The sequence below is a fragment of the Gorilla gorilla genome, chromosome 4, assembly GCF_029281585.2.
Source record: "Gorilla gorilla gorilla isolate KB3781 chromosome 4, NHGRI_mGorGor1-v2.1_pri, whole genome shotgun sequence".
Classification (NCBI taxonomy): domain Eukaryota; kingdom Metazoa; phylum Chordata; class Mammalia; order Primates; family Hominidae; genus Gorilla; species Gorilla gorilla.
The window spans coordinates 31,747,349-31,765,126 of NC_073228.2; the positions used below are offsets into that span (position 1 = coordinate 31,747,349).

At 36.8% G+C, this 17,778-nt stretch overlaps 1 protein-coding gene across 13 annotated transcripts in view; it reads left to right on the forward strand.

Annotated features, from left to right (window-relative positions):
* The window catches only part of USP32 (ubiquitin specific peptidase 32), a 243,622-nt gene that overhangs the window by 162,212 nt on the left and 63,632 nt on the right, over positions 1 to 17,778 (forward strand). For 10 of the 13 annotated variants that reach the window (XM_055386674.2, XM_055386678.2, XM_055386676.2 and 7 more), the window contains 2 exons: positions 3,587 to 3,670; positions 6,405 to 6,466. In XM_055386674.2, the coding sequence (XP_055242649.1) occupies positions 3,587 to 3,670; positions 6,405 to 6,466 (146 nt within the window). The remainder of the gene's footprint in view (positions 1 to 3,586; positions 3,671 to 6,404; positions 6,467 to 17,778) is intronic. The other 3 variants (XM_063705767.1, XM_063705765.1, XM_063705766.1) reach the window with 1 other exon arrangement.

Below are 17,778 nucleotides of genomic sequence, written 5' to 3' on the forward strand. Positions count from 1 at the left end.
AATTTACCTTATTGTATATGCTGCATGAGATGGAACTTTTGCATTATAGTTATCATAGAGAAGCATAGTTTGCCTCATATTATGGCAATTTATCTTCAATCAAAACCTTCCAGAGTCATTTCATTTTGGAATGTCCTGTAAACATTCAAACTGCCAGAATATGACTGTAAAACAGCGAAGTGTTCTCTTGCATTAAATTGAAGATAATCTGTTTAATTTTTTAAAAAGGAAAAGAAAATGTAGGAAAGGTACTTAGAGCTGTTACTTTCTAAGTATGCAACACCCTACAATTCAAGGCATCTTAATCTCCATCAGGATCAACAACAAAGTCACTTTTGTCACGCTGTTAAATCCATCATAATGGCTGATGCAGATTGGTCAAAGGGATCCAACAAACACTGATGTCCATAATGGCATATTGGCAACTAATATGTAACTCTTGGTCAGTAGAGAGTTTAAAAGACCTTCCCTTTCTTCTTGATCTTTGACAAGGTTCTTGAAGAGTTCTGATGTTCTAAAATACGTTGTTGAGCTTCCCAGTTTGCTTACTCATCCTCAAACTGACAACAGTTTTTCTCTTAATTCTTTTTGCTGTGCTTCCAAATTGTTTTTTATTTGCATTAAGTGAACGTAATGTTCATTTATCATTTGCATCATTTCATGTTTTTCATTTGCATCATTTCATGGCACCGTTGGAGCTCAACTTCAGAGTCCCTCAGGTTTTGAACTACTTACTCACCTTCATCTCAAATACCTGCTCTGTCTTGATCTCCATCTTCTTCATCTTATCTACTTGCTCCCTTTTTTCTTATTCCATTTGTGCCAGAGGAAGACTCTTAGTAAGCTGCCATTTATTTTGTTATTGAAATTGTGCCCTAAAGAGTTAAAGAAACCAATGACTATATTCTTGGGCTTACAGGATAGAGGCTAAGAAAAAAAGCAACTTAGTAAAAAGCTGAAACTAAAACTGTTCCCCAAAGAGTAAGAAACCGATAACCAGCAGAACTCCTTGAGTTTGCAGAATAGCAGATTGAAGGAAAAAAAAACCACCAAAAAGCTGGCCTGTGTGGTGGCTCTCGCCTGTGTAACCCCAGCACTTTGGGAGGCCAAGGTAGGAGGATTGCCTAAGGCCAGGAGTTCAAGACCAGCCTGGGCAACATAACTAGACCTTGTGTTTCTGTGTTTTTCTCTTTTTTTAAGCCAGTTTTGGTAACCTGTGCCTGTAGTCAGGAGGCTGAGGCTGGAGGATCCCTTGAACCTAGGAGTTTGGGACTGCAGTGAGCTGTGATCACACCACTGCACTCCAGCCTGGGTGATAGAGTGAGACCCTGTGTCTTTTTTAGAAAACAAAATAAAATAAATAACAACTTGCTGAAATGCTAACCCTCTCTCCACTGTGAGATTATAAAAACTGGCTGAATTGGCTAGAACCAATATGGCTAAGTAGAGTTTACGCAGAACGAGCTTGCTAATTCCCACTGTGTTTCATACTGACTCCCCCCAATTGGCATATGTGACCCACGAAGTAACATAAAGAAATAACTGTGCATGCCCAAGGACTTTCCAATCCTCTCCTTCTACCAGTCATCTGCCAATCCCAGAATCCACCCTATAAGGCTTTTTTAATAAAATTATTGCCTTAAAACAAGCACAGGGAGACAGACTTGAGCTGGACTCCCATCTCCTTTTTGGTTGGCTTATAATGAAAACCTCTGCTTTTCTCAAAAACCCAACATCATAGTATTGGCTTCTGTCTCATCAGGCAGCAAGCCTCCTTTGCTTGGTAACGTTATCAACTCCATTATGTCACAGCTGCCGGTTTTCTGCTTCTGTAGTTCTTCATTATTAGTAACATCTTTCAAGTTCTGCATGTGTGTTCTTATCAATATATTTCTTAGAATGATGAAATCATGTTGTTGGTCAGTGTTTTTTATTCTATGGGAAGGACCTGGATACTCTGGAGAATACAAATCTGTGAGGAATAATAAGTTGATTTAATGTTGACTGGCCCAATCCAGAATTCACCTATAAGTATGAATTCAAACCCTCTCTTCACCAATTTTTTGTATACTTGATTTGGGAGATTGGCAGATCTTACATAGCCTTTGAGGTTCTTCTGTTGCTGTGGTGCAGGCATTGATGTTCCTCTCCTCACAGCAACAGATACCACACTATAGTGGGACAATTTAGACACTCCTGTTAACCTAACGTGTATGTCTTTGGGATGTGGGAGGAAACCGGAGTACCTGGAGAAAATTCATGCAGACATGGAAAGAATATGCAAACTCCACACAGATAGTGGCCCCAGCTGGGAATCAATTTTTTTCCCCATTAACATTATAATAAAATGATATTGAATGAAACATTATTCAAGGACCTCTGCTGTACTGATTTGGGTGGAAAAAAAACAAAAACCTTATCACATCACTTCCTCTGCTGTAAGTGAACAGGACAGTTTTTTGAAAAGTGATCATGATAAGAAAGATTCTGTGATTCAGTGTTAGTCATAATCTAGTGATTTGCCTACCCCTCTCCCTGCCTTCTAATTTTTGAATGTGAACTTTTTTGAAAAAACAAAAATGAGTTTTTGTTTTTCTTCCTTTCCCTTTAGCTTATTTCTCTATTCTGATTTGGAGGATTTTCTTTATTATTTTTTTTTTTTTCAAAGAGATGGTGTCTTGCTATGTTGCCCAGGCTGGACTCATGCTCCTGGGCTCAAGCGATCCTCTTGCCTCAGCCTCTGGAGTAGCTGGGACTACAGGCACATGCCACCATGCCCAGTGATTTTTCTATTAAATCTCTCACATGTCTGTTGTTTGATTATAAGACAGTTGATCTGTACACTTCAGTGATTCTGCAAGTCAATATGTTTTTCTCTTTAGAGAACAATATGTGTATATATTTTCCTTGTTATTAGTGCAGACTGCCACCAATATATTTGAGGCATAAAAGGAAGCGAGGACAAATAATGTTACCAGAACATCTTTGTTGATTTAGTTATCTAAACCTTTTAAAGAAAATGGGCAGTATTTCTTACTGCGTTGATAAAATCCAGAGATATTTAGTGAATTTTACCAACCGTATATGATTAAACCATATATGTTTGCATTACCACAAATTGTAAAATTTTGCTATTGAATGCATTTAGGAAAACATACAGGAACGAACTTGAACTAGTTTACCTTCTGCATTGTAGGGGAGTTAGGAAAGTAAAGAGGAAGAAATTACTTTTCTGTGTTAGTCAACATTTAGATCATGGCAGGTGCCTGTAATCCCGGCACTTTGGGAGGCCAAGGCGGATGGATCACGAGGTCAGGAGTTCAAGACCAGCCTGGCCAACATAGTGAAACCCCGTTTCTACTAAAAAATACAAAACCTTAGCCAGGCATGGTGGCGGGCACCTGTAATTTCAGCTACTTGGGAGACTGAGGCAGGAGAATCGCTTGCACCCAGGAGGCCGAGGTTTCAGTGAGCCAAGATCGTGCCATTGCACTCCAGCCCAGGCAACAGTGTGAGACTCCGTCTCAAAAAAAAAAAAAGAAAGAAAAAAAAGAAGATGTTCCTAACATGAGTGTCTCTGTTTCAGATGGGTCATCTTACTCTGGAAGACTATCAGATCTGGAGTGTGAAAAATGTTCTTGCCAATGAGTTTTTGAATCTCCTTTTCCAGGTATGTTTAAGGTAAATGACAGCAACAGAGGGTAGTAGTACCAGTACTTCTACATCTTTTCCATCATATAGTAGCCAGAGTTGTTGTATCTAGGCTGCAAAACCATATATTAAAAAAAAAAAAAAAAGAACTACATTACCCGTCTGAAAGACGGGTGCTTGCTGAAGTTTGTCAAAATCGTGACGTGGGAAATAGGAAAGTGGGATGTAGATTATTATAACTCATTATAGAGCAGTACATAGACATATAGAGAATAAGTTGCAAACGCCATCATAATTTGCTAGTTTCTTCATTATTGTCTTTTTAAAAGGGCTTCCTTGTGATAAGACTGACCAAGAGGATTTTTTTTTAAAGAAAATAAATAAATACAAGGCCTTCCTAATAAGTAAGGCAGTATGACCAGAAAGATGAATCATAAGGAGGTAGCTATACATTTTTCTTTTCTTTTATTATTATTATCATTATTATTTTTAATTTTGAGACAGCATCTCGCTCTGTCATGCAGACTGGAGTGCTGTGGTGCAAGCATGGCTCACTGCAGCCTTGACTGTGCAGACTCAGGTCATTCTCCTTCCTCAGCCTCCCAAGTAGCTGGGACTATAGGCATGTGCCACCACGCCTGGGTAATTTTGTATTTTTTGTAGAGACAGGCCTTGCTATGTTGCCCAGGCTGGTATTAAACTCCTAGGCTCAAGTAGTTCTTCTGTCTCAGCCTCCCAAAGTGCTGCAATTACAGGAGCGAACCACCACGCCCAGCCCAAGTTTTTCAAAGTATACAATCTCTCTGGTTAAGAGATCATTGAAGGTATGAGGCTGTTTCCTAATTTTTATTCTTTAGAAGGTCCAAAAAAGATTAAGTGGGAAGGAAAGAAGGAAAGCTACCAGAAGTGAACACTAAGTCACAGAGCTTGCCAAATTTTAACTATTGTCCTTGTTAAACTAATTCCCTCGCTCTGATTTTTAAAGATAATTTATATTTTCCCATTTTTATAGTTATTCACAAATATTTAACTTGATTTAATAGTGCTTATTTTAGTTTCTTCTAATTTTATTTTCCTTTCACCACTGTGAAGGTCAGAATGGTTTAGTACGTTTATACGTATCATGATCTACCATTTTAAACAAAGAATAACTTGTCTGCAACACATCTATGTTGGAATAAATGGAAATTGGTCTCTTCCTGAGAGTTAATGACTAAATTTTATGTATTTAAAATGTATATAATCTGATAGGCCTGTAAATCAATTATTTGCTTTATTACAAGTTATAATTTTCAGCATAGATTCAAGTTGATGGCTTTATAAAATATATATGAAAATAATATAGATCACCACTATAAACACAACAGAATTGCTTGGTAACATGAAAATGGGTCAACTATTTTTTATTTTTTATTTATTTATTTATTTAGAGACAGAGTCTTGCTCTGTCGCCCAGGCTGGAGTGCAGTGGTTGGGATCTGGGCCCATTGCAACCTCTATCTCTCAGGTTCAAGCGATTCTCCTGCCTCAACCTCCCGAGTAGCTGGGATTACAGGCATGTGCCACCACCCCCAGCTAATTTTTGTATTTTTAGTAGAGACGAGGTTTCACCATGTTGGCCAGGCTGGTCTCAAACTCCTGACCTCAAGTGATCTGCCCGCCTCAGCCTCCCAAAGTGCTAGGATTATAGATATGAGCCACCAAGCCTAGCCTGGTCAACTATTTTTATCTCATTTAAAATAATATCTTCAGTAGTAGGTTCTGTAGGCTTTTTTTTTTAATTAAACTATTGTTACTTTTAAAAATAATCACATGTTGAGTGTACGAACTTTTTGTATGAACAGTACATGAACACATTCAATGTATTGCTCATGTACAGTTGACAGTTCATATGCTGTTTGTACACGAACATATTCAGTGTACTCTTTATCTCATATTCAGTGTATGAACATTTTGGTCACTTAAGTTTGTGTCTGAGTCATCTTGTAGCTCTCACAGAGTATAGCATTTTGACTTTTGGTATTGCCTTTCCTATTTTGTCATTCTTACTAAGGACTTGGAGTGGCACTATTTTTGTGACTCTAACTAACGAATAAACATATACTTTATATTTGCTTATGTATGTTTCCAACATTTTATACTGAAAAGCTGAAAGTTTTTTTCAGGAAACACCCAATAATCTACTCAACACCTAAATTTTATTACATTTTACTCTATGTGCTTTGTCACGTTCGGTTATGCTCATATGTACAATTAATATATGCAATTAATATATGAATAAGCAGACAGTTATGCTAAATTGTTTTTATTTTCTATCTGTGTTTTAAAATTGATAGAGTTAATTTGTTAGGTTAATGATACAATATTGAATTATGCTTTTATTTGCAAAGATCTTGCACATGGCTGAGTGTTTTGGTTATTTAAAATCTAGCATATGCAAGTGTCAGAAGAATTATTCTGAAATCTGTTCCTGAGGTAATATCTTCCCCTTTCCCTTTTTCTTCCTTCCCTTTCTCTTCCCTTCTTACCTAGAGATTTGAAAGTTAGCTTCCATTGGAATGGCTTGTTTAAAAAAAGCAAACAAAACTCCAAAACCACAAGGCTAAAGTTAAAATTTGCTCAAGTGAATAATTGATAATTCATGAGTTGAAAACTGTTGCTAATTCAGATTCCAATTTAGGAAATGGGTCTCATGCAGAGAATGTGAAATATTATGCAGTTAATAAACTTTGATTTACCATTTTTTTCCCTAGGTGTGTCACATAGTTCTGGGCTTAAGACCAGCTACTCCGGAAGAAGAAGGACAAATTATTAGGTAAATTTGTAGTTTCAATTATATAGTTGAAATTTCACATACTTGAAATATATTGGTTTCTGAGGAACAGCATGTCCTATTTTAATGTAATCATTAACTATTTCTCAAAAATAGTTACATATTAAAATATTTTTGTTAAAGTACCTTCCTAGATAAGGGAAGGTACTATAGATTAATTAAGAAGGCAAATTCTATTTAACATTAAAATTGCACTGAATACTAAATTTCATTTTTTGAAATGAGATAAAAGGTAGCCAGTTTTCTTTAGTACAAAAATATGTTTATTGTTGGAAAAATTAGAAAATAGAGCTAAACAAAAAGCAGAGAAAGATTTTATAGATAATTTATAGATAATTGCTGTAGACATTTTTAATATTCATATAAACATATGCCCACAATGATATTTGTAAAATTCATATAAAAATGGGAATATTCTGAAATACCTACTTTATTCCCTGCTCCTATTTTCACTCTAGATCATATAAAATAATACTTTAATATATTAGAATAAAGCCTTCTTTGAATATAATTTTAAATGATTGGCTAGCATTCCTGTTTATTCTCTATTATTCTTTTTTAGTATAAGCATATTGGACCAATTTTGTTAATAAAATCTCTATGTCTTGGCTTAAGGATTTACTTTAGGATCAATTACTTAAGATCAAATATCCGGATTATATTTAAAAAACAAAGGTATGCATATTTTATAGCTATAGTCCAATTTTTAATAACGAGTGTCTTTCATTGCTTTGTGACATTGCTATTATGCTACACATTTGTGTAGATAGTTTCAGAAATAGGACTGAATTTCTAGTAAAATTTGCTTTTAAAATAAACTCTCAATAGGTACTGTCATTTGACTTTTTCTTGAAAGTATTGTGCATACAAACTTTTCAGTAGTTTCTTATGGCTTGGGTTTCTGGATAGATGGGAGTTTACTAAAATAGAGTTGTTTGGAATACCTGAGAATAGGATTACATATTCAGCATTTAAACAGGACATGCCAATTAAGATATAGATATTTAAAGTAGTAGATATATTTTCTAAGTTTTTAAATGACAAGTTTTAAAAATGGTTATTTATTATTTTTTTTTTTTTTTTAAGTGAAGGCAAGTTTATTAAGAAAGTGAAGGGGCTGGGTGTAGTGGCTCATGCCTGTAATCCCAGCACTTTGGGAAGCCAAGGCAGGTGGATTGTTTGAGCTCAGGAGTTCGAGACCAGCCTGGGCAACATGGTGAGACCCTGTCTTTACAAAAAATACAAAAATTATCAAGGCTTGGTGGTACACGCCTGTGGTCCCAGCTACTTGGGAGGCTGAGGTGGGAGGATTGCTTGAGCCCAGGAGGTCAAGGCTGCAGTGAGCCAAGATTATGCCATTGCATTCCAGCCTGGGTGACAATGTGAGACTCTCACAAAAAAAAAAAAAAAAAGAAAAGAAAAGAAAAGAAAGGAATAAATGGGTGGCCACTCCATATGCAAAACAGCATGGTTATTTCTTAAAGAAGATTAAGCACAATCTATTTTTTTAAATGTTGCTTTCATAAAACTCTAGTCTCATGTAGTTTTTGTTTGTTGGTTTTATTTTCTGTCTTGGTTTTTTTTTGAGATGGGGTCTCACTGTATTGCCCAGGCTGGTTTTGAACTCTCCTGAGTTCAAGAGATCCTTCCACTTCAGCCTCTTGAGTAGGTGGGATTACAGGTATACACCAATGTGCCCAACTTTCATGTAGTTTTTTAAATATTCATACTCAGAAGACTTAGTCTTGATATTCTTGAGTGTTTTCTTGATTGTCTCTAGTTTTTAGCTACTAAAAGATTTTAAAATATATTAACATGTAGGATTTTAAAATAATTGACATGTAGAAACCAGATATTGTAAGGACATACATAAAGGCTTTTATGTGGCTATAGTGACTTTTTTTCTTAAAATATTACAATCTAATTTATTATAGTAATATATTCTGAGGTAAATATCACTTAGCATAGGTAGAAAGAATGCTATGTAGTCTATATTTATATTTATTGGCTTATTTTACAACTACTCGTAGCATCCCTATTTCAAAAAATAAGGTTGATATAATCTTATATTTTCATAGAAAGTTATTCTTTGCAAAATACGTGTAGTTACATTATCTCATCTGGTCCTTAGAATAACTGCATGAAATTAGTGTCTCTCATTTTGTAAAAGTGAAAACAAAGATTTATAGAAGTTGAGGACCTGAAATTACATGGGACTGGCAGAATCAAGTTTAGGACCTCTTTCATTAAAAGTACCAATAATTTGCCTTTTGTATTTTGTATTTTTTAATAAGTCTAGATTTAAAATTGTTGGTTCCAAATTGGTTCATTTCATCTGTGGGTTTTTTTTTTTAATTTGTTTATTCATTTTCAGTTTTATTTTATTTTGCCTCTACTATTACTTATAAAAATTCATTTGACTGTGATAGTTTTTAAAGGATGATTCAGGTTGGTTCATATGCAATGAGGTGAAACAAATAGTTGTCTCTAACTTACAGTCAGTACGTTGTTAAAAAAAATAAGTATCGTGATTTCTGGAATGGCCGAGTGAAGATCTCAGCCAACCCTTTCCCCAAAAGCACTTAAAAAACTGAACAAAATTGTCAAACAACCATTTCAGGACTCTGGAAACTAACCAAATATATACAAGAAATTGAGAAGCATTTATTCAAGAACTACTAATCCTTGGTGAGAACAATGGAAGTGTGTGGTAATTTAACCAGGAGCAGCTTTCATTTCCTCCCATCCAGCAAGTCTGCATGGGCTGTCAGTCTGATTCATGATTTGAAGGAGAGCAGGAATAAATGCCTGTCCAAGGATAATAAAATAAATACATACCATCATGGTGGTAAACAGTGAGGGAAAACTGACATCACCAGCTTGGGGATAAAATACTGGTTAGGGCCCCAGTGATCTGTAGACTGCTTGTACAAGGCTATACACAAACTCAGGAGAAACCAAAGTGGGCTTTAGCACTTTATTCCTCCCTAGTTGAAGGTGAAGCCTTGCATGTGCAGAAAGTAAAAGCCAGGGTAGGCTTGTAACCTGCCCGAACTTTAAATGCATTCCCCAAACCATGTACAGATCCATCAGGAAAAGGGTGTGAATGTTACTGGCTAAACACAACCAGTAAACTGCTGAGAGCACAACCTCTCAGCAGTCATTGGCTGACCAGTAAGTTAGGCTCACCCCAGGAAAGCCAAGCTTAAAAATAAAAACAGAGATAATAAAAAAGAAAACAAGAAGAAGCTGAGCAGCTTCACACTGCAAGATACTGTACGGGAAGATAAACTCTACAGAATTGTTCCAGGAAGTCGTAAAACAAAACAAAACAAAACACACAGGGGTTCAGAATCCAGAGTTGCTAATATAAAGTATCAAATGTGTTCAGTTTTCAACAAGAAAAAATTATGAGACATGGAATAAAACAGGAAAGTGTGACCCATATACGAGGAAAAAACAAAGAATAGTAGAAACTGTCTCAGAGGTGGCAGCAGATGTTCTCCTTAGCACACAGAGACTTCAATACAACTATTGTAAATGTTTTCAAAGAGCTAAACGAAGCTGTATTTAAAGAATTAGAGGAATGTATGATCTCACTGACTTGTCCAAATAGAAAATAGCAATAAAGAGATAAAAATTTAAAACAGAATCAAATAGAAATTCTAGCATATTTGAGTTGACAGAGAAATATTCAGCAAAACAGAATATGGATCAATAGAGATTATTTCATCAGAAAGAGAGAAAGAAGACCAAATAAATGAACAGAGTTTCACAGAAGTTGGAACACAATCAAGTCTACCAAAATATGTATAATGAAAGTCTCAGAAGGAAAGAAAGAAGCAGAAAAAAGTTTGACAAGATAATGTCTGAAAATTCTAAAATTTCTCAAAAATTATTAATCTTAGAAGCTTAATGAACTCCAGCTAGGTTAAACACAGAAAGAATCACACCTAGACATATCATTGTCAAAGTGTTGAAAACTAAAGACAAAGGAAGAAGTTGAAAGCCACAAGAGTAGAAAGACTCATCATGTAGAAGGGAACCACAATGTAATAAACAGCTGACTTTTTGAAACAGTAGAGCTCAGTGTGCAGTGGTATGAGAAAGTGATATAAGGGAAAAACCCAAAAAAGCAAAAACTGTCAATCCAGAATTCTTTATCTAGCAGAACTGTAATTCAGAAATAAAGGCGAATTACTACCTGACTTCAAAATACACTACAAAGCTATAGTAACCAAAACAACATGGCACTGACATAAGAACAGACAAATAGACCAATGGAACAGAACAGAGAACCCAGAAATAAATCCAGGCCAGGCGTGGCGGCTCACGCCTGTAATCCTAGTGGTTTGGGAGGCTGAGGTAGGTGGATCATGACGTCAGGAGGTTGAGACCATACTGGCTAACGCGGTGAAACCCCGTCTCTACTAAAAATACAAAACAATTATCCAGGTGTGGTAGCACATGCCTGTAGTCCCAGCTACTCAGGAGGCTGAGGCAGGAGAATCACTTGAACTGGGGAGGTGGAGGTTGCAATGAGCCAAGATCACGCCACTGCACTCCAGCCTGGGCAACAGAACGAGACTCTGTCTCAAAAACAAACAAACAAAAAAAACCAAAACAAACAAACAAAACCCCCCACATTTACAACCAACTCTTTTTTGACAAAGATGCCAAGAGCATACATTAGAGAAAGGACAATCTCTTCAATAAATGGTGCTGGAAAAATTGGATATCCACGTGCAGAAGAATGAAACCAGTTCCCAATTTCTTATACACTAAAATCAAATCAAAATGTATTGAAGAGGCTGGGCGAGGTGGCTCATGCCTGTAATCCCAGCACTTTGGGAGGCCGAGGCGGCTGGATCACCTGAGGCCAGGAGTTCGAGACCAGCCTGACCAACATGGTGAAACCCTATCTCTACTCAAAGTACAAAAACTAGTTGGGTATGGTGGCAGGCGCCTGTAATCCCAGCTACTCAGGAGGCTGAGGTGGGAAAGCTGCTTGAAACCGGGAGGTGGAGGTTGCAGTGAGCCGAGATTGCCCCACTGCACTCCAGCCTGGGCTACAGAGGGAGGCTCCGCCTCAAAAAAAAGGAAAAGAAAATGGATTCAAAGACTTAAATCTAAGACCTAAACTACTAGACGAAATTGGGGAAATGCTGTAGGATATTTGTCTGAGTGGTATGACACTGTATAATACCTCAAAAGTACAGTCAGCCAAAGCAAAAATGGACAAACAGGATTTCATCAAGTTAAAAAGCTTTATAGCAAAGGAAACAGTCAACAGAGTGAAGAGACAACCAACAGAATAGGAGAAAATATTTGCAAACTATCCATTCATCAAGGTTTTAATAACCTCAACTCAATAACAAAAAAACAAATAACCCAATTTAAAAATGGGCAAGTGATCTGAATAGACATTGCTCAAAAAAAGACATACAAATGGCCAGCAGATATATGAAAAAATGCTCAACATCACTAATCATAATCGAAATATCAAAACCACAATGAAATATTATCTCCCAGTTAAAATGGCTATTATAAAAAAGACAAAGAATAACAGATTCTGATGAGGATGTGAAGAAAGGGAAGTGCTAGTACACTATTGATGGGAATGTAAATTAGTACAGTCAATATGGAAAACAGTATGGAGGTGCCCCAATAAATAAAAATAGATCCACCGTATTATCCAGCGATCCCACTGCTGGGTATATATTCAGAAGAAAGGAAATCAGTAAAGCAAAGAGCTATCTACACCCCTGTGTTTATTGCAGCACTACTTACAATAGCCAAGATACAGAATCAACTTAAGTGTCCATCAGTTGATGAATGGATAAAGAAAAAAAAAAAAATATATATATATATATACACACACAAATACACAATAAAATGTTATTCAGCCATAAAATGAATACAATCCTGTCATCTGCAGCAACATGGATAAAACCGGAGGTCATTACGTTAAGTGAAATAGGCCAAGCATAGAAAGACAAATATCACGTGTTCTCACTTTTAAGTGGGAGCTAAAAAAGTTGATCTTGTGGAATTAGAGAGTATTATGATGGTTATCAGAGGCTGGCAAGGGCAGGAGGGATAATATTGAAGAGAGGTTAGTTAATGACTGTAAAAATACAGTTGGATAGAATGAATGACTTCTAGTGTTTAATAGCACAGTAGGGTAACTATAGTTAAAAATAATTTATTGTATATTTCAAATTAGCTAGAAGATTCGGAATATTCCCAACACAAAAAAAGATAAATATTTGAGGTGATGAATATCCTAATTACCATATTTGATCATTACGCATTGTATGCATATATCAGAATATCACATGTACCCCAAAAACATATACTATTATTATATATAATTTTTTAATAGAAATATTTTTAAAGCTTTTTTAAAAAAAAAACACATTAGAAAAAAAGAAGGTGAACTAAAGACATTCCTATATGAACACTGAAAATTTGTTACCAGGAAATCTGTCTTTAAATACTGAAGGAAGTTCTTCAAGCTGAAAATAAGTGACACCAGACGGTTATTAACATCCACATGAAGAAATAAAGAGGCTCTCTTCCTTGGCGCTGCCTACGGAGGTGGCAGCCATCTCCTACTCTGCATCATAGCTGCCCTCAGACCCCTTGTGAAGTCCAAGATCATCAAAAAGAGAACCAAGAAGTTCATCCAGCACCGGTTACACTGATATGTCAAAACTAAGTGTAACTGACAGAAACCCAGAGGTATTGACAACAGAGTTTGTAGAAGGTTCAGCAACAAAAAACAAACCACATGCTGCCCAGTGGCTTCCAGAATTTCCTGGTCCACAATGTCAAGGAGCTGGAAGTGCTGCTGACGTGCAACAAGTGTGCTGAGATTACCCACAGTGTTTCCTCCAAGAACTGCAAAGACATTGTGGAAAGAGCAGCCCAGCTGGCCATCAGAGTCACCAATCCCAATGCCAGCCTGTGAAGAAAATGAATAGACAGCTCATATGCATGTTTTATGTTTAAATAAAACCATAAAAACTGCCAAAAAAAGTAAATAAAGAGCACCAATAGTAGAAATTACATAGGTAATAATAAAAGACAGTATAAATATACTATTCTGTTTATTTTTTACTGGTTTAAAAGACATTTTTACATGACAATAATTATAAAACCATCTTGTTCCCATTACATATAACGATCTTATATGAGTGACAACAATAGCACAAAGGTGAGAGTAGAAGGGGAGCTATATTTAAGCAAAGTTTCTATGTTTTAGTTTCTACACTTTTTTAGTTTCTATACTTTACTGGAATAAATTAGTATCAATCAAACATAGTAGACTATGTTGGCTGGGTGCCATGGCTCACGCCTGTAATCCCAGCTCTTTGGGAGGCCAAGGCAGGCGGATCTCTTGAAGGCAGGAGCTCGAGACCAGCCTGGCCAACATGGCAAAACCTCGTCTCTACTCGAAGTACAAAAATTAGCCTGGCGTGGTGGTGCGTGCCTGTAACCCTATCTATTCATGAGGCTGAGGTGGGAGAATCACTTGAACCCAGGAGGCAGAGGTTGCAGTAAGCTGAGATGGCACGCCTGCTCTCCAGCCTGGGCGACAGAGCAAGATGACATCTCAAAATCATAAAGTAAAATAAACAATAAAGTAGACTATGTTAAGATCCATAATGTAAACCCTACAACAATCTCTAAGAAAATGATCCCCCGAAATAGTTTTATTTAAAAAGGCATTAAAATGTTACCTATTTAAATTCCTAGAAAATACCTATTTACCACAAAAGAAAGAACTAGAGGAATAGAGGAACAAATAGAAAGACTTGATACATAGAAAACAGAAAACTAAATAGCAGACATAAATCCACATCTGTATTATTTTAAATATAAACAGATTGAACAGATAATCAAAAGCCAAAGATTTAGACTGACTTGTTTTTTAAAAATCTAGCTACTTGGCTGGGCGCGGTGGCTCACGCCTGTAATCCTAGCACTTTGGGAGGCCGAGGTGGGTGGATCGCAAGGTCAGGAGATTGAGACCATCCTGGTTAACACGGTCTCTACTAAAAAAATTAGCTGGGCGTGGTGGTGGGCGTCTGTAGTCCCAGCTACTCAGGAGGCTGAGACAGGAGAATGGCGTGAACCCGGCAGGCGGGGTTTGCAGTGAGCCGAGATCCCGCCACTGCACTCCAGCCTGGGTGACAGAGCTAGACTCCATCTCAAAAAAAAAAATACACAATCCAGCTACTTGAGATTCAAAGGCACAAATAGGTTGAAAGTAAAAGAATAAAAGATAAAACCATACAAATATAGCCATAAGTGAACTAAAATCACTTTACTGTTAAGAAAAGAAAATGGCTTTTAGGTTACAAAAGACAAGTTACTAGAGCCAGAGAGACATTTTATTATGATAAATGATGATATATGCACCCACCAACAGAACCCTTCAGCCAACAGCAACAGAATACATATTCAAATGTACACAGAGTATTGTTCTAGGATAGACCATATACTAGGCCAGCAGTTAGTCAGCAGACTATGGCATATTGACCAACTTTGTCCCACTGCCTGATTCTGTACAATCTGCAAGCTAAAAATGTTTTTACCTTTTTAAGTGGCTTAGAAAAAACCAAAAGGGGATAAATATTTTGTGACACCTTACAATTATATAAAGTTCACATTTCAGTGTACATAAATAACATTTTACTAGAGCACAGTCATGCTCATTCACAACTTTGGGGAAGGGAAATTCCTCACTCTAAAAAATATCTTGAAAAACATACAGCTGAGATCATACTTAGTGGTAGAACACTGAAGGCTTTTCCCATAAGATCAGGAAAGGATACTTGCTTTTGCCGCACTTATCAACATTGTATTAGAGCTTCAAGCTAGTTAAATCAGGCAAGAAAAGGAAATAAAAGGCATCAAGATTGTAAAGAAAAATAAAACTGTCTGTAATTGCAGATAACATGATCCTGTGTGTAGAAAACCCTGAAGAATTCACAGAAAAACTGTTAGAATTAATAAAATGAGTTCAGCAACATGACAGGATACAAGATCAATGATTAAGCAATCAATTGAATTGTCATGTACTAGATAGAATAATTTGAAAGTACAATTAAAATGAAGACAACAGTTCCATTCACTATATTGTCAAAAGAAATCAAACCCTTGGAAACAAATTCAACAAAAGAAGTGCAAGACTTGTGCACTGAAAGATACAAAGCATTGCTGACAGAAATTTAAGAAAATGTACGTAAATGGATTTGAAAACTTAATGTTGTCAATATGGCAGTTTTCTCAAATTGTTCTATAGATTCAAAACACACCCAATCAAATCCCAGCTTTTTTCTATAAATTGACAAGCTATTCCTAAATTGTATAGGGAAATGCAGAGAACTCAGACTAGCCTAAACAACTTCAAAAAAATGACAAAAAATGGAAGAGTTAGACTTCCTGATTTCACAATTTACCTAAGGATACATTAATCAAGTACTAGAATAAGGAGAATCATAGAGATCAGTAAAATGGAATTGATATTTTAAAAGGAAACCCTTGGCCAGGCGTGGTGGCTCATGCCTGTAATCCCAGCACTTTAGGAGGCAGAGGTGGGCTCACTGATGTCAGAAGTTTGAGATCAGCCTGGCCAACGTGGCGAAACCCCATCTCTACTAAAAACACAAAAATTAGCCAGTCGTGGTGGCACACGACTGTAGTCTCAGCTACTCGTGAGGCTAAGGCAGGAGAATCACTTGAGCCCAGGAGGCGGAGGTTGCAGTGAGCTGAGACCATGCCACTACACCCCAGCCTGGGTGACAAGTGAGACTGCCTGAAAAAAGAAAAAAAGGAAACCCTTATATTTTTGGTCAATGGTTATTTTTATTATCATTTTTATTATTTTTTAAAGATGTCAGGAAAATTCAGTAGAGAAAGGACTGACTTTAAAAGAAAAAAAAAAAATGGTCCAGGAGGAGCTGAGCACAGTGGTGTAGCTGGCCAGTAGTCCCAGCTACTCAGGAGGCCGAGACAGGAGGATCACTTAAGCCCAGGAGTTCACGGCTTTAGTGTGAGTATGCAGTGATCACACCTGTGAATAGCCACCTCATACCAGCCTGTACAGCATAGCAAGACTCTGTCTCTTTAAAAAACAAAAAACGGTGCAGGAGAATTTGGATATCCATACACAGATTATTTTAGACCCCTTACCTCACACTATGCTTAAAAGTATACTCAAAATGGATTCCCTGTACCTAAACATCAGAGCTAAAAATATAACACTTCTAGAAAAGCAAATGTAGAAAATCTTTGTGATTTGGGATTAGAAGATTTCATAGATATAACACCAAAAGCACAGTTTATAAGTGGGGAAAAAAGTGTAAGACTTAGAAAAAATTAAAAACTTTTGAGTTTCAAGAGAGAGCATTAAGAAAATAAAAGCTACAGCCTCACAGCCCTAGAGAAAATATTTGCAAATTATATATATGATAAAGTATTCATGTCCAGAATATATAAAGGACTGTTACAACACATTAAGACATCAAGAAAATCTAATTTAAAATGTGTAAAAGAGTTGAATAGACTCTTAACCATACATGTAAGTACATGACAAGATGTTCTGCTTCCTCAGAGAAGGCAAATTAAAAGCACAATGAGAGGAGTGACTCAGTGAAAATTATGTAGTGGGTAGCTCTAAGAGCCTGTCTCCACAGAAACATTGAAAAATAAAGAACAAACTGCCAATTTCAACTCTCTCGGAACTCCGAAGAAAGAAACAAAGATTTATAGCTACTAAGCAAATGTTGATTTAAAAAAAATTATAAAAAAAATAATAATTTTTTAAAAGCCTGTATATATATTTGCCATTGTCTGGTTTAGTAATGGCAGCCTTGAAAATGGCAACCCACCTGGTCCCTGGTTTCAGAGAGAGCAGAACATACCTTATTTATAGAGTTGTGTTTGTCAGGCTGGGTGCGTTGGCTCACACCTGTAATCCCAGCACTTTGGGAGGCCACCGTGGGTGAATCAGTTGAGGTTAGGAGTTCGAGACCAGCCTGGCCAACATGATGGAAACCCGTCTGTACTAAAAATACAAAAAATTAGCCGGCCATGGTGGCGCACACCTGTAGTTCCAGCTACTTGGGAGGCTGAGGCAGGAGAATCGCTTGAACCCAAGAGGCGGAGGTTGCAGTGAGCTGAGATTGAGCAGTGAGCTGAGATTGAGCCACTGCACTCCAGCCTGGGCAACAGAGCAAGGCTCTGTCTCAAAAACAAAACAAAACAAAACAAGTTGTGTTTGT